At 39.5% G+C, this 14,578-nt stretch overlaps 1 protein-coding gene across 3 annotated transcripts in view; it reads left to right on the top strand.

The window, feature by feature from the left end:
* The first annotated feature begins 1,344 nt into the window (after positions 1–1,344).
* The window catches only part of LOC100670921 (myosin-8), a 28,980-nt gene continuing 15,746 nt past the window's right edge, over positions 1,345–14,578 (top strand). The window contains exons 1-16 of one of the 3 annotated variants that reach the window (XM_010596612.3): positions 1,345–1,933; positions 2,618–2,761; positions 2,843–2,999; positions 5,164–5,191; positions 5,292–5,400; positions 5,496–5,588; positions 5,727–5,790; positions 6,436–6,534; positions 6,626–6,729; positions 6,889–7,027; positions 8,697–8,815; positions 8,903–9,052; positions 10,879–11,049; positions 12,070–12,374; positions 12,479–12,554; positions 14,416–14,503. In XM_010596612.3, coding sequence (XP_010594914.2) covers positions 1,724–1,933; positions 2,618–2,761; positions 2,843–2,999; positions 5,164–5,191; positions 5,292–5,400; positions 5,496–5,588; positions 5,727–5,790; positions 6,436–6,534; positions 6,626–6,729; positions 6,889–7,027; positions 8,697–8,815; positions 8,903–9,052; positions 10,879–11,049; positions 12,070–12,374; positions 12,479–12,554; positions 14,416–14,503 — 2,056 coding nt within the window. In that variant the 5' untranslated portion in view covers positions 1,345–1,723. Of the gene's footprint in view, positions 1,934–2,617; positions 2,762–2,842; positions 3,000–5,163; positions 5,192–5,291; positions 5,401–5,495; positions 5,589–5,726; positions 5,791–6,435; positions 6,535–6,625; positions 6,730–6,888; positions 7,028–8,696; positions 8,816–8,902; positions 9,053–10,878; positions 11,050–12,069; positions 12,389–12,478; positions 12,555–14,415; positions 14,504–14,578 lie in introns of all 3 variants that reach the window. The other 2 variants (XM_003416927.4, XM_010596611.3) reach the window with 2 other exon arrangements.

The following is a 14,578-nucleotide window of genomic DNA, read 5'->3' as shown; positions in this document are numbered from 1 at the left end:
TTTAATTCTGTAACTCTATTATCTTGGAACTTCGCTAATTAAGATATTTGTTGTTTACAGTGTTGGACACTTTTGAATCTGTGTTTTCACCTACAACTTCAGAGGTAAGGCTGGGCTTCATTAATTTAGCGATGACAGAGGATATTTAGTGCAATGAAGTGGTGAACAGTTCTCATTTACAAGCCATTTCCATGTTTTCACAGTTATATAAGTAGACGGTGTTTCTGAGTAAATGCCTATAAATGCTGGAAAACCGTTGTTTCAGAATGCCTTATTCCCAGAGGCTATCTCGTCTGAGTTGCAGGATTAAAGGACCATTTAGGACAGAAGGAACTGTGACAGAGAGTTCTCAGCTGCATTAGAAAATTGTCCAGGCACAATAGACTATTCCATACTAATCTCCCTCTACTGAAAAATATTGGATACATTTTTTTAAACATCTTGGAAATTTTTTTATCTAAAAATGTAAACACACACATCTTGTTAAAATCATAATATTTTAGCGAGTTTTTGATTATTTGCTGTTATTTGTTGTTAGAAAGATTTGCTATGGATTGCTTAAAAAGTCACAAGTATTAAACCAACAATGTGCTAAGTACTGGCTCTTCCCCCAAGTAATTTACTATCTGAAAATAAAGGAAAAACTCAACCAGTCTAACATGCCAACGTTACAGGGGCACGTCTGTCAACCAGACAACAATGGTTTACATGCAAGTGATAATTTTTCTTTTCTTTTCTTTTTATGAATGGAAAGAAAAGAAGCCCTTGGAATTTATGTGAAAAGGGCCGTCTTCATGCTGAAGCTTTGGTTTTCTACAGTTAGATCTGCTAACAGACAATGAAATGTCTCCTGTGGAAAGGAAAGCATCAAAAGGGATTCTGGAATTAAGGCAACGCTAAGTCTCTCAGCAACACGCCAAATGACAAAAAATCCAAAGCGCTAAAAATTTAATGTTATTATTTTAATGACAGACTGAGAGATATATATAAGTGGTTAAGTGCTACGGCTGCTAACCAAAAGGTCAGCAGTTCGAATCCACCAGATGCCCCTTAGAAACTCTGTGGGGCAGTTCTTCTCTGTCCTATAGTCGAGATGAGTCGGAATCGACTCGATGGCATCGAGTTTGTGGAGGAGATATAACACCAAATGTCAATATAAAGTAGATGTTAAAAAAAAATTGTTTGGCTTATGAGAGAAAATGGGCATCTAAAAGGAAAAGCTGTTTTTGATAGCTCTGAAAATCTCAGCCTTCATTTGCACAAGACAGACTTTCCTTCCTAACTGTGTGACTGTCCTCGCACATGGTAGATGCAAACATTATGCAGAAGGAGAAGTGGGGATTAAATACTGCAATTTATTAACAGTTTTAGCTACAGCTATTGTTACATTTTAGAGATTAAAAGTGTGCAAGGATTCCATTTTAATTCAATTGTAGGTACCCTAGCCCTGAGAATCAAGATATATTATGTATAAAGGAAATTTGCAAGGTCCTAAAAGTGAAGCTTCAAATTACAGTCTCATTCCAAACTAAATCCTTTAGGCTACCTTAGAGCACTGGTGAATGACAGACTGGGAGAACAGTTACAGCCCAGGCTAAGGATATTCATCGTTTCTGTTATTTCATACACTAACTCGCCTGTCTGACTTATGATTTCTATTCCTCCTTCTTCCCCCGGATCTTTTTCCCCCAAGGCAGAACCATCTGCTAAATAAATCTCAGCCATGAGCGGGAGTTCAGACACTGAGATGGCCATTTTTGGCGAAGCTGCTCCTTACCTGCGAAAATCAGAAAGGGAGCGGATTGAGGCGCAAAACAAGCCTTTCGATGCTAAAATATCTGTCTTCGTCGTGGAGCCCAAGGAGTCCTATGTGAAGAGCGCTGTGCAGAGCAAGGAAGGCGGGAAAGTCACTGTAAAGACTGAAAGGGGAGCCGTAAGTAAAAAGAGAAGGAGGAAATATTCCTGTTTTACTTCTCTGTCTCCTCGATTCATGAGTGGAAGCCTTACTTGTTGGGAATCTCTAAGTCTATCGCCCATACAAACACTTTCCTGGTTAACTTACAGACATCAGATTTGGAAGGCAGAAGAAATTCTCCGCAGTAACCTCATTTCTCCCCTTCCCAACCCCCCAAAGGACTTTACCCCATTAGTCTCACCCTTCACCATTTCCCTTCAGTTCCCCACTTCCTAGTCTAAATCCCAAAACTTCAAAGAAGTAAAAACTAGATTCTCCTATCAGAAGAAACTTTGAGTTATTTACTTCGTTAAATAATGTTTTTCCCCAAAACTTGAAGTTTCTTATAATAAATAAAAAAATAGCAAGGAAAAATAAAAACTTTCAACCTAAGTAAAAAGATATAAAATGATGAATAAATTTAAGATGGGGGAAAGAACATGGGAGAAAAAAAATTTTTTTTAAGTAATAAAATAGCTCAACATATGAAACACATTTTCTTAGCACCAAACTCTGAAATGAATATATTTCCATGCCTTTACTTAGAGGACACTGAATAAAGTATGGAAGGTGTCTATAACTGTGGTTTTATAACTAAAACAGACATGCAAACATAAACCCGACCTCTAATCATTAATACAAACCGGAATCTTTACTTGCCAGACTCTAACTGTCAGGGAAGACCAGGTGTTCCCCATGAACCCTCCCAAATATGACAAGATTGAGGACATGGCCATGATGACCCATCTGCACGAGCCTGGAGTGCTGTACAACCTCAAAGAGCGCTATGCAGCCTGGATGATCTACGTAAGTTTCCTTAAATTTCTTTCTTTCCGTTTAGTCTTGAGTACAAACAAGATCCAATGATGAATTTTCTGATTTTCCCAGACCTACTCAGGCCTCTTCTGTGTCACCGTCAACCCCTACAAGTGGCTGCCGGTGTATAACCCCGAGGTGGTGACGGCCTACCGAGGCAAGAAGCGCCAGGAGGCCCCGCCCCACATCTTCTCCATCTCTGACAACGCCTATCAGTTCATGCTGACTGGTGAGTGACTGATGCATCATCTATTTAGAGAAATGTGTAAACAGAATACTTAATGAACAAACAGACCTTGTCAGGGCCTTGACTATAATAACACATTCCTGCCACAAGTGGCTTCACTGTTTTCAAAGAACCTTCCGAGCTGTGATTGTCATCTATTCTTCCCAACGGCCATTGCCATTTTACAGATGAGCAAAGGGAAGCTCCTTGAGTTAAGTGATCTGGACGACTAGCACAGCTAGTCTAGCTGAAACGATAACGGGTCTCTGTAAAGTTATTGTTTCCCCATATTTTTACTTTCCAGTTTGGGTAGAAAAAAAGCTCAGATAGATTTTTTAAAATATCCAGATACACAGCAATCAAGGAAGACAGTTGTCAAGTATAACTGGAAAATGCTGTGAACTCTTATCCTGTAACTTTAAATGACACTCTAATGTTACCAGTCTTTGGTGGCAGAATGAGTAAAGACTGAGCTCTGATTTTTCCTCCCAAAGTTTTTGAAGCATTTTCCTAATAGAATGGAACTTTAAAAAAAAAATCCTTTCTTTGAAAATATTTTTTAATGGTATCCAAGTCTGTTTTTCCTGCCTTATCAAAGCATAAACAAATCGCTTCATACCGTTATAGTCTCCAAATACAGCACCGAAGCCTTTTCTCTCACCAAACATATTGCCTTTGGAAATGTTCTAAATTCCTTTTGTTCCATAAGGCTCTGGAAACTCACTGCGGGGTTTTGTTTTTTGTTTGTTTGTTTTTAAATTGTCTTTTCAAGAAGGAGAGACAGAGGAAATGATAAAATAGAAATGTTTCCATTACGAATTGGCCAGCAGTTCTACAAGTATTCCATGCCAATAACTGTGCTTTGGCTGGTCAACAGAAATTACCCAAAAGCTGACTTTTTTCAGAGGTCTTAAAATTCACCTCTGCATTTACATTACTGTGCACGTTCATGCACCTCTCACCAAAATTCCCATTCTCCAGGCATTGGAGCTGCTCCAAATTCAAGGTTTCTTATGGCTTGTGAACATCAGTTTCATATAAAATCATGTAAACCAGGGGCACTTGACCTGGTAATGTTATTTTACATTCCCAAAAGAGACCGTAACTTTTTTTAAAATCTATGCTCCCATTAGATGCAATCTGATCTTTCATGATTTTCCTTATACTGGAAAATAAATCAGTCTGGTTATGATACAAAATTGCTATCTACTTCTCTGAATTCTCTATAATCTGTATCTACATTTAATGAAATCCAGACCGTATCTATTTCTCTGACTAGAATTTTATAATTCTCTAAAATCTATCATCTATCAGTATAGAAATAGAGATTTAACAAATAAGCAATTTGGTGTAGTACCAATATGTCAATCACATAACTAGTGACATTTGTTTTCTGTTATTTAGAAATGTATATAAGACTAAAAGGAAAATAAAATTAAATAAACATAAACGATCACAATTCTAGATCAATTTCCTTAGTATTACCAGCAATCAAGTTAATGATATCAACAGCTGGGAGGAACCTTCACCAAAAACTCATAAAATATTATTGTTAATTAAAAAAAAAAGAACTAGGAGAAGGCCAGATAGCAGAAAAATATATAAACTGAAAGTTAAAAGACCTCAATATCTCCGGCTTTAACAGGTTATGTAGTTAGTATCAGAAAAGCCGATTTTTCATCTGTTAAATGAAAGAGTTAGCAAGCATATTCTAAGATTCCTTATAACTTCAAAATTGTATGATTCTTACTGAAGTATTTACATATGAAATTATATTTCTGGAGTTTTCTTTAAAATAATCCAATGGAACTGGGATGGGATATAGAGGAAATAAAATCGCCCATATATTAATAATTGTTGACCTTACATGATGGGTACATGGGAACTCATTTTATTATTCTATCCTTGTACATGCTTGAAATTTTCCATAATGAAGGCTTTAAAAATAAAATACAAAAAAAATCAATAATTCTTTGCCTTTCACGTTCACAAATTTTACTTCGAGAGTCAAGTGGTTACTCTGGACGCTAAACACAAAACCAAACTCCTGGGCGACATCTTCAAAAATTTAAAACAAACATGCCGTGTTTCACCTGAACTGATTAAATAATCTTCATATTGAATGTGCTTCTTTTTTTAACTGATGGTCTTGATTTTTCTCTCACAGATCGTGAGAACCAGTCCATCCTGATCACGTACGTAATTTTGTCTTACTGCTCTGGTTTGGGGTGACTGTTTTTCATGTTGACAATGTGGGTTATCGTTTTGACCTCTGCTCTGGTTTCTCTTTGACAGCGGAGAATCCGGGGCAGGGAAGACTGTGAACACCAAGCGTGTCATCCAGTACTTTGCAACAATTGCAGTTACTGGGGAGAAAAAGAAGGAGGAACCTGGCAAAATGCAGGTGGGTCCAAAAGCTATTACAGTTGGAATCCAGATGCTGGGAGGGCTCTCAGGAAGTCCGAAGCCCCAGATGTGAGGACTGCTCTTTCCTTGCAGGGGACTCTGGAAGATCAAATCATCAGTGCCAACCCCCTCCTGGAGGCCTTTGGCAACGCCAAGACCGTGAGGAATGACAACTCTTCTCGCTTTGTAAGTCTCTTGTTCACAGAGGGGTCTTCTCTGTCCTTGAGTGCCAGAGAAGCCATGTCTGAATTACTATTTCAACTGCATCTGTCTTGTGTGCTTCAGTTTTTTCTACATATTCTGAATAGTCTGTCTCTTTTCAAGGGTAAATTCATTAGAATCCACTTCGGTACTACTGGGAAGCTGGCTTCTGCTGATATCGAAACATGTGAGTAACAGAACCCCTGAAATTCAAACTGGGGAAACTAGCGATTTCACATGCAGGGATATTTTGCAAGACTTGCTGTGCATGAAGCCTGTAAAACACTGGCCTGCTGCCAGCATTGCCTGTGGGGTAATGTCAGACTTATGCATATCCGTTGCGTGCTCCAATGGCCTCAGTCTCAGATGGATGGTTCTGTAGCACATTCTAGAGCAATTCCTGACTCAGAAGCAATGATGATTCCCCCCACCCCCAGGACAAATATGAGGGTTACCTCTAAGTTATCATGGATTACTGATGGGTTCACAAAACATCTCTGTGATTTGCTCTTGATCTGAGCCTTGGTAGATGTTATCAGAGTGAGTTGAAAGCAAACCAACAGGGAGGGGATATCAGAGATCAAGTATAATACAGAGGTCACTGGTCCTCCATGTGAAAAGTTAATTTGCCCTAGAGCAGGTATGCTTTAATCTCTGCTCTTAGATGGTGAGAACCATGGGCAATTGCCATATATATCTGCAATTCTAATACGTAGCACCAAGGGGATCAATGATCATGATGAAATCTCAGTGGCACCAATTTGGGCCAAAGATGCTGAGATTCATTTACTGATGTTTTTTCTAACTTAGTATCTTTTTTCTCTCTTTTCAGATCTCCTAGAAAAGTCTAGAGTTACTTTCCAGCTAAAGGCAGAAAGAAGCTACCATATTTTTTATCAGATCACTTCCAATAAGAAGCCAGATCTAATTGGTAAGAACGAACTTAAATTTGCAGATGGAAATTAATATTTTTATTAACAGTTTCTAACGTAAAACATATACCCTAAATTCTCTGTACCCAGAAATGCTCCTGATCACCACCAACCCATATGACTACGCCTTCGTCAGTCAGGGAGAGATCACAGTCCCCAGCATTGATGATCAAGAGGAGTTGATAGCCACTGATGTAAGCCACACACACACATACTTCAAAAAAAATCCATTATGTATGGGGATGACAATAGCAACCCACTGTAGGTGTGGTTACCTTAGGATACAGTATAAATTCTCCTAAATAAGTTAGTCTCTTCAACTCTAACTTTTGTCTTATCGTCTCTTCCGGCAGAGCGCCATTGACATCTTGGGGTTTACTCCTGAAGAGAAAGTGTCCATCTATAAGCTCACAGGGGCAGTAATGCATTATGGGAACATGAAATTCAAGCAAAAGCAACGTGAGGAGCAAGCTGAGCCAGATGGCACTGAAGGTATCAAATGACCCTCTGTCTGAATTTGAATCATAGAATATGGCAAAAAAAAAAAAAGCCTGTTCTAAACACTACATCTCCTTTGTAGCTCAGGTGATAAAGGGCATACATACACACACACACACACACACACACACACACACACAGGGACTACAAAGTAAATGCAACAAAAAACAACACATAAAATGCAAACAAAAATTCTCTCTTTATCACTCCAGCAGTCTCTCCCCATATTCTATTTAGAAAATGTTCATACAGAAATAGGTTCACAGCTATCCGTCCACCTACATACACATCTGTTTAGCCACCCACCCATTCATCCATCCATCTATCCATCCATGGTGTTCCCGAAGAGGCTATAGAGCCCACTGTCTTCCATAGGAATTGTGAGTCTAGGGAAATCACATTGCGTGTCTCCTTCACTCCATTCCATTCCTCACATTCCCATATCTTCGTCATTGCTATCCAGCACAGATATGTTAAAATGAACTCTAACAGAAATTTTAAGGAGATAGCTAAAAAGCACAGCGTAGGGCCAGATAACTGGAGACAGAATGAGATGGAATAGCGTCCCCACTTTTCGTTGGGAACGGTGGAGAGGCACCTAGGATAACATTGTATACTGGTCCATTTTAGCACTAGCTAGAAAAACCTAGTATCTAGCAGTATAGGATCTGCCCAGAACAGGACTCTTGGCAGAGGATGCCCCTAGAACACCTGTATATAAGTGTCTGTTGTCTGCATATAGACCTGTAAACAATGTACGCAGCAAATAAGATAAAAGCAATTGAAAAAGGAAAATCATATATTCTACCTAGGGAAAGAGCATGCGATGACAGCACCTACCATGGAAAGCTAAAGTTGTCTGCTCTTTGAAACCTCTCCGGACAATGCCAGCTTGACATTCTCTCTCCCTACTCTAAACTTTTGAGAGTTACATTTGTCCCTGACATGTAGCATTATATTTATATTGTATTTATTTATATTTATATTATAGTCATTGACAGAATTTTAGAAAGGAACTCTGTAGAGGTTACCCTACTCACTGATGACATGGACTGACACAAGAGCCTGAACAGTGGACTCCAGCACACAAATGATCATGAAGATGGCTAAGATAGGGCAGGATCTCATTCTGTTACACACAAGGTCACCATGAGTCAGAACTGACTTGACGGCAACTAACAACCACAAAGGTCACTCAGTAAAGTCTAATCACCACATTTTCAGGAAAAGAAACTGGTGTAGTGAAATTAAATTGTGAGTGGCAAAACTGAGATAAGAATCCAAATACTCTTTTATCCCTCTCAAACAGTGAATATTAAGATATATTCATCTTGTCCTCCCAAGTACATCTAATGTGTCTTAAGGGCAAGGACTATGTCCTTCACCTTAATAAGCATTCCAATAAACACTGGACATATGCTAATTGCTGATAAATTTCCCAAAAGCTACTTGCAATAGTAGTACACCAAAAGCTAGTATATGCGAGCGGCCCTTCAGTGGCAAGTACATGTTCTAATGTATACAGAATCTCGTTTGATCTTCTATAGAACAATTTGAAGCTTTTTATTTAGAAAATAAAGAAATTGGATTGGAGGACATGGAAAGATTAGGCTAGAGAGGCTGTCCCTCATTAAACATCATTTCTTGAATTATGTCTCTGCAGTTGCTGACAAGGCGGCCTATCTCCAGAATCTGAACTCTGCTGACCTGCTCAAAGCCCTCTGCTACCCCAGGGTGAAGGTCGGCAATGAGTACGTCACCAAAGGCCAGACTGTGCAGCAGGTAAGTGCTCTTCAGTGAGTCAGCCACAAGCTAGGCCTTCATGACACGTCTTTAATAACACCGACAAACACTGCCCTGTCTGTGCAGGTGTACAACGCCGTGGGTGCCCTGGCCAAAGCCGTCTACGAGAAGATGTTTCTGTGGATGGTGACCCGCATCAACCAGCAGCTGGACACCAAGCAGCCCCGGCAGTACTTCATTGGTGTCTTGGACATTGCTGGCTTCGAGATATTTGATGTGAGTTATTTTCACATTAAATGAAAAGTGGGAAGGAGGCAATTGAGGGCTTTGATATACTAGGTATTATCATTATTCGTTTACATTTATCGTGTCCACAATGCTTTCTCCAACAATGCACCTAGAACAAGAGTTGTCTCCAAAATATCTAGGAGGTAAAAGAAATAACAAAAGTTAACATTTATTGAGCAATCAGTGCATTTCTAGCACTATTCCAAGTACATCCAAATGGGACTTCACTTAACCTTCAAAACAAACCATGAAGGAATAAAAAAAAAATTTTTTTTTAAATAATAAAAAAAAGAATAAATGCTAATAAAACTGAGACTCAGGAAAATCTAAACACTTGCTAAAGATCACCCAGCCAGTGTAAACAAAACCAGGACAAGAACACATACCTGTAGCATCTGGTCCATACACAAGGCATCTCCCATGGAGAAGACAGGGCCCAAAAGATGAAACCTAAAGACAGATCACAGCCTCTCCTCTTCCAGGTTCATTTCACACAAAACATATCACCTCTGGGGCATCAGCCCCGCCATCAATAAAACGATGGAGTAAATCATCACAAAGACTCTTTCAGATCTCAACTGCTATACTATACCAGGCCTCTCATTCACAGCCTTGACAGGAGGGATATCAAATGTTTGACATGAACAGAAATTAGCCTATTCATTTCACTTTGTACAGCAGTTAAAGGTCTTAAGATAAGTTTTCCTTAATAATATGACAACCAAAGGTGAAACTGTGAACTTTATCTTGAATTGGAGAGCGGGGGCGTTAAAAGAAGTGAGATTTTCCAATAAATACTTTCCCCTTAACCCTTAAATCTGAACTGTAACTCACAGGGCCATGATGTACTTTTAATGTACATTATCGCCCATGCAATCTTAGAGATGGAATGAGGTGGGTTCCTACCAGAACTTTTGATATGTAATTGATAACTTGCACCCATAAACAATGCCCAGAAGTCATAAGAAAGGCTCATATTAATAATCACCAATATTTTCTGGAATTTTTTTTATTGTGCTTTAAGTAAAAGCTTACAGTTCAAGTCAGTTTTTCATTCAAAAACTTAGACACACATTTTTATGTGACCCTAGTTGCTCTCCCTATAATGTGACAACACACTCCTCCTCTCCATCCTGTATTTGCCGTGTCCATTCAACTAGCTCTTGTCCCTCTCTGTCTTCTCATCTCACCTCCAGACAAGAGCTGCCCATTTAGTCTCATGTGTCTACCTGAGCTAAGAAGCACGCTCCTCACCAGTATCATTTCATGTCTTGTAGTCCAGTCTAATCTTTGTCTGAAGAGTTGGCTTCAGGAATGGTTTTAGTTTTGGGCTAACAGACAGTCCAGGGGCCATGTCTTCTGGGGTCCCTCCAGTGTCAGTCAGACCATTAAGTCTGGTCTTTTTACTAGAATTTGAGTTCTGCACCCCACTTTTCTCCAGCTCTGTAAGGGTCTCTGTTGTGTTCCCTGTCAGGGCGGTCATTGGTAGTAGCTGGGCACCATCTAGTTCTTCTGGTCTCAGGCTGATGGAGTCTCAGGTTTATGTGGCCCTTTCTGTCTCCTGTGCTCATATTTTCCTTGTGTCTTTGGTGTTTTTCATTCTCCTTTGCTCCAGGTGGATTGGGACCAACTGAGGCATCTTAGATAGCCACCTGCTAGCTTTCCTGGGATTTTTTAAAAGAATAATAATTAGTTTCAATTGTATTTCATTACTACATTCCACGTTTTTTTCAGGAAGAAAATTCTTTCATTAATGAAGATTCCACTGCTACAATAATCCATGTAATGTTGGAAATCTCTACTATTTTGTACAGTTCAACAGCCTGGAGCAGCTGTGCATCAACTTCACCAACGAGAAACTGCAACAGTTTTTCAACCACCACATGTTCGTGCTGGAGCAGGAGGAGTACAAGAAGGAAGGCATCGAGTGGGAGTTCATTGACTTCGGGATGGACCTGGCTGCCTGCATTGAGCTCATCGAGAAGGTTTGTGTAACTTCCAAAGAAAAGAAGTATCTCTGTAATCTCAAATAGTTTTGCGATCAGAACAAAGTTGAAAAGTTACACTTTACTATTTGGAAATGATTTCCTTTTTTCAATATTTACCAAAGAGATCAGAGAGCATTTAGTTTAGTTCTAACCATTTTTGTTCTAACACTGACTCAAATCCGATTTTAAAGCACCACAGAGAACTCGACTGGGATGGTCTACTTCACTAGAAGAACTACCTCATTAGGTTTAGTTCTAAACCTATCTCTATTACGATCCAAGATGACAGCAATAGAAACAAATCTCTTTTCTAAATCAAAATTAATGTACACGTAACATGCTTAAGGCTTATATGAGAGTTAATCTGTTCGGAAGGCATAAGTCAAATTGCTTATGCTTCTTCCTAATCTATCTTTAAGACACAAAATACCCTTAATAAAGTTTTGGTTATTTATTCTGTTAAACCATTTGCATGTGGGGTAAACATTATTCTAAGTCAGTAAGTCATTTTTGTGCAAAATAAAACCTTGAGAAAAGATTAATTCACTTAATAAGAAAAATGTGTGATAACCATTTAAACAAATAACTCCCACATGCCACGCTGACATTTGGAGTTTATATCCTGCTGTTCTTTTAATGGAGCCTTGGTGGGCAGTGATTAAGAACTCAGCTGCTAACCAAAAGGTCAGCAGTTCGAATCCACCATCTGCTCCTTGGAAACCCTATTCTGTCCTATAGGGTCACTATGAGTTGGAACCAACTCAACAGCAAAAGGCATTTTTTTTTTTTTTTGCTTCATTCTTTTTATTAAAAACGATACTATGGATTGGATGTGAGAAGGAATCATGAAAAAAATCATTCTAGTAATAACAAAGGTACTTCTTTGAGCTGTGACCCTCGTTTACATCATAAATGTATTTAATCGGGGGCCCTCAAAAATCAATCAAATGACAGTCACCATGTCTATCTTTGAGAGAAGCTGGGCTGAAACCCAACATCTTACTTTTCTGAATTCAGCCACTGGGCATCTTCTCCATCCTGGAAGAGGAGTGCATGTTTCCCAAGGCCACAGACACTTCCTTCAAGAACAAGCTGTATGACCAGCATTTGGGCAAGTCGGCCAACTTTCAGAAGCCCAAGCCCACCAAAGGCAAGGCTGAGGCCCACTTCTCACTGGTGCACTATGCTGGCACCGTGGACTACAACATTGTCGGCTGGCTAGACAAGAACAAGGACCCCCTGAATGACACCGTGGTTGGGCTCTACCAGAAGTCCGCAATGAAGACTCTGGCCAGTCTCTTTTCCACATATGCTAGTGCTGAAGCAGGTACTTTTCGTGTCTTCAACCTGAGTTAAACCTATTCCCAGAGAACGTTCATGAAGTATTAGCCTCCAAGAGCCTACTTTAACTGATGGGTTTTCTTCTCACCTCAGATGGTGGTGCAAAGAAAGGTGCTAAGAAGAAGGGCTCTTCCTTCCAGACTGTGTCAGCCCTTTTCAGGGTAAAGTACAACTTTAATTTGAAAATCCCAGTCAGCGTCTATGAATTATCATAATTATTGGATTTAGAATAAATTAGGAGGGAAGGGAATGTTAATAGAAATCATTTTAAATACATCTCTCGTCAGAGTATAACCAAAGCAATACTTTCCTGTAGGGAAGGATGCTTCTCCCATTATTCTTTTTTTTCCGACTCTTCCCTGGGTTGAGTAGATTTCAGCTGTGTTATTCTTGTTGTAGTTGCTGACAAGTTGATTCTGACTTATGGCAACCCCATGTGTTACAGGGTAGAACTGCTCCATAGGGTTTTCTTGGCTGTAATCATAATGGAAGCAGCCAGGCCTATCTTCCATGACAACACTGGGTGGGTTTGAATCACCAACCTTTAGGTTAGCAGTCAAGAGCAAACCATTTGTGCCAGCTAGGGAGCTCCATTATTCTTTATTATGATTATCTAATCTATTCAGTCAAGTCCCTGAGTGGCAAAAACAGTTAAGCACTAGACTACTAACGGAAAGAAAGTTTGGTGGTTCACACCCACTCAGAGGCACCATGGGCGACAGGCCTGGCAATCTGCTTGGAAACCCTATGGAGCAGTTTTACTCTGCACACATGGGGTCACCATGAGTCGGAATCGACTAGTCGAAACTAAAACAATGGCATTCAAAAATGCCAAAACGTCCTTAGAAGCTTTCTGATTATGTAATGAGGCTGGCTTTTGCAGAAGCACAGCTGAAGGTCGAAGCCGTCCCTGCAGAAGGCCGTATCCTTATTCCACTAATGTCGACCTGTGAGAACGGTCCTGAGTTCCTCTTTGAGAGTGAGCCTGAGATACACTTGTTAGAACTCGCTTCCACCAAACACATCTTTGTCCTCTGAGGGTGGCTTTAATTTTTTTGCAAGAGCTGGAAATCATCTAAAGTCAAGCCTAGTGATTCAGATGGATGATTAAGCTAGAAGATAATTCTTGAGATTAAAATAACAACAATAATAATTTTACTGCAAAATCATGTGATTTTCCTATGTAGCTTAAAAACTGGCCCTTCCAAAGAGGAGTGTGGAAAATGTCTGGTCTATTCTGCTCTATCAGAATTTGTATGGCTAAGTCTCATTCCTTTTAAAACTAAAATGCATATGTGACCTATGACCTAAACAGGAGAACTGACCTTTTTACTTTTCTCTCTCAGTATCAATTTGCAGTATCTCACCACAGAGACATCTTTCATCAACTGCCCTTGTACATGTTTCTAAAATTAGAAATTCACCTTACTTGTTTTGTTTTCCTAACAGTTAACTGAGATATGAAAAAATTCTGACTTCTCCAAGAGTATACCTAAGAAATACTGAGAAATATTTACATGTGAATTTTCTGTGGTTGAATAAAACATCATCTTCTGCCCATTACTCTCTTTCTGGAATAACCACCCCCCCATAGGCCTCAGACTGTGGCTCTTAGGTACCCAAGATCTGCCCACACAGGGAATGTTGTCTCATGATTTTAGACTCTTCCAAAAACAAAGCAAAACAAGAGGTTAGAGATCCCAGGGAATAATAAGCCTGAGGAAGGAATGGCAAGTTGGGAAATTTGCTAACTTGAGTTACTATGAAATATGATGGTAAAAATCATTACTTCTGAGAGAGATAGAAGAGACTTTAGAGATAATCTCAACTATTTTAAAGATTATAGCCTAGGAAACCCTATAGGGTCGCTATGAGTCATAATCGACTGTACAGCACACAACAGTAACAACAAAAATTCTTATGCCAATAGCTGAGATAGTGCCCAAATTAATTCCACGTAATTATAAAAAAGCAATGTGAAGTAGAACTTTCCCGTAAAGTCCCTTCTATCTGGTTTCCTAGGAAAACTTAAACAAGCTGATGACCAATCTGAGGAGCACTCACCCCCACTTCGTACGGTGCATCATCCCCAATGAGACCAAAACTCCTGGTAAGACGCAAGGGCATGAAATAGTCAGACGGGCCCATGTTTTAAAATTCAGCACCCAGTAGTAAGAATTCTGGT

The sequence above is a fragment of the Loxodonta africana genome, chromosome 18 (assembly GCF_030014295.1).
Source record: "Loxodonta africana isolate mLoxAfr1 chromosome 18, mLoxAfr1.hap2, whole genome shotgun sequence".
NCBI classification, from domain to species: Eukaryota; Metazoa; Chordata; class Mammalia; order Proboscidea; family Elephantidae; genus Loxodonta; species Loxodonta africana.
This window is presented reverse-complemented; position numbering and strand designations above follow the sequence as displayed.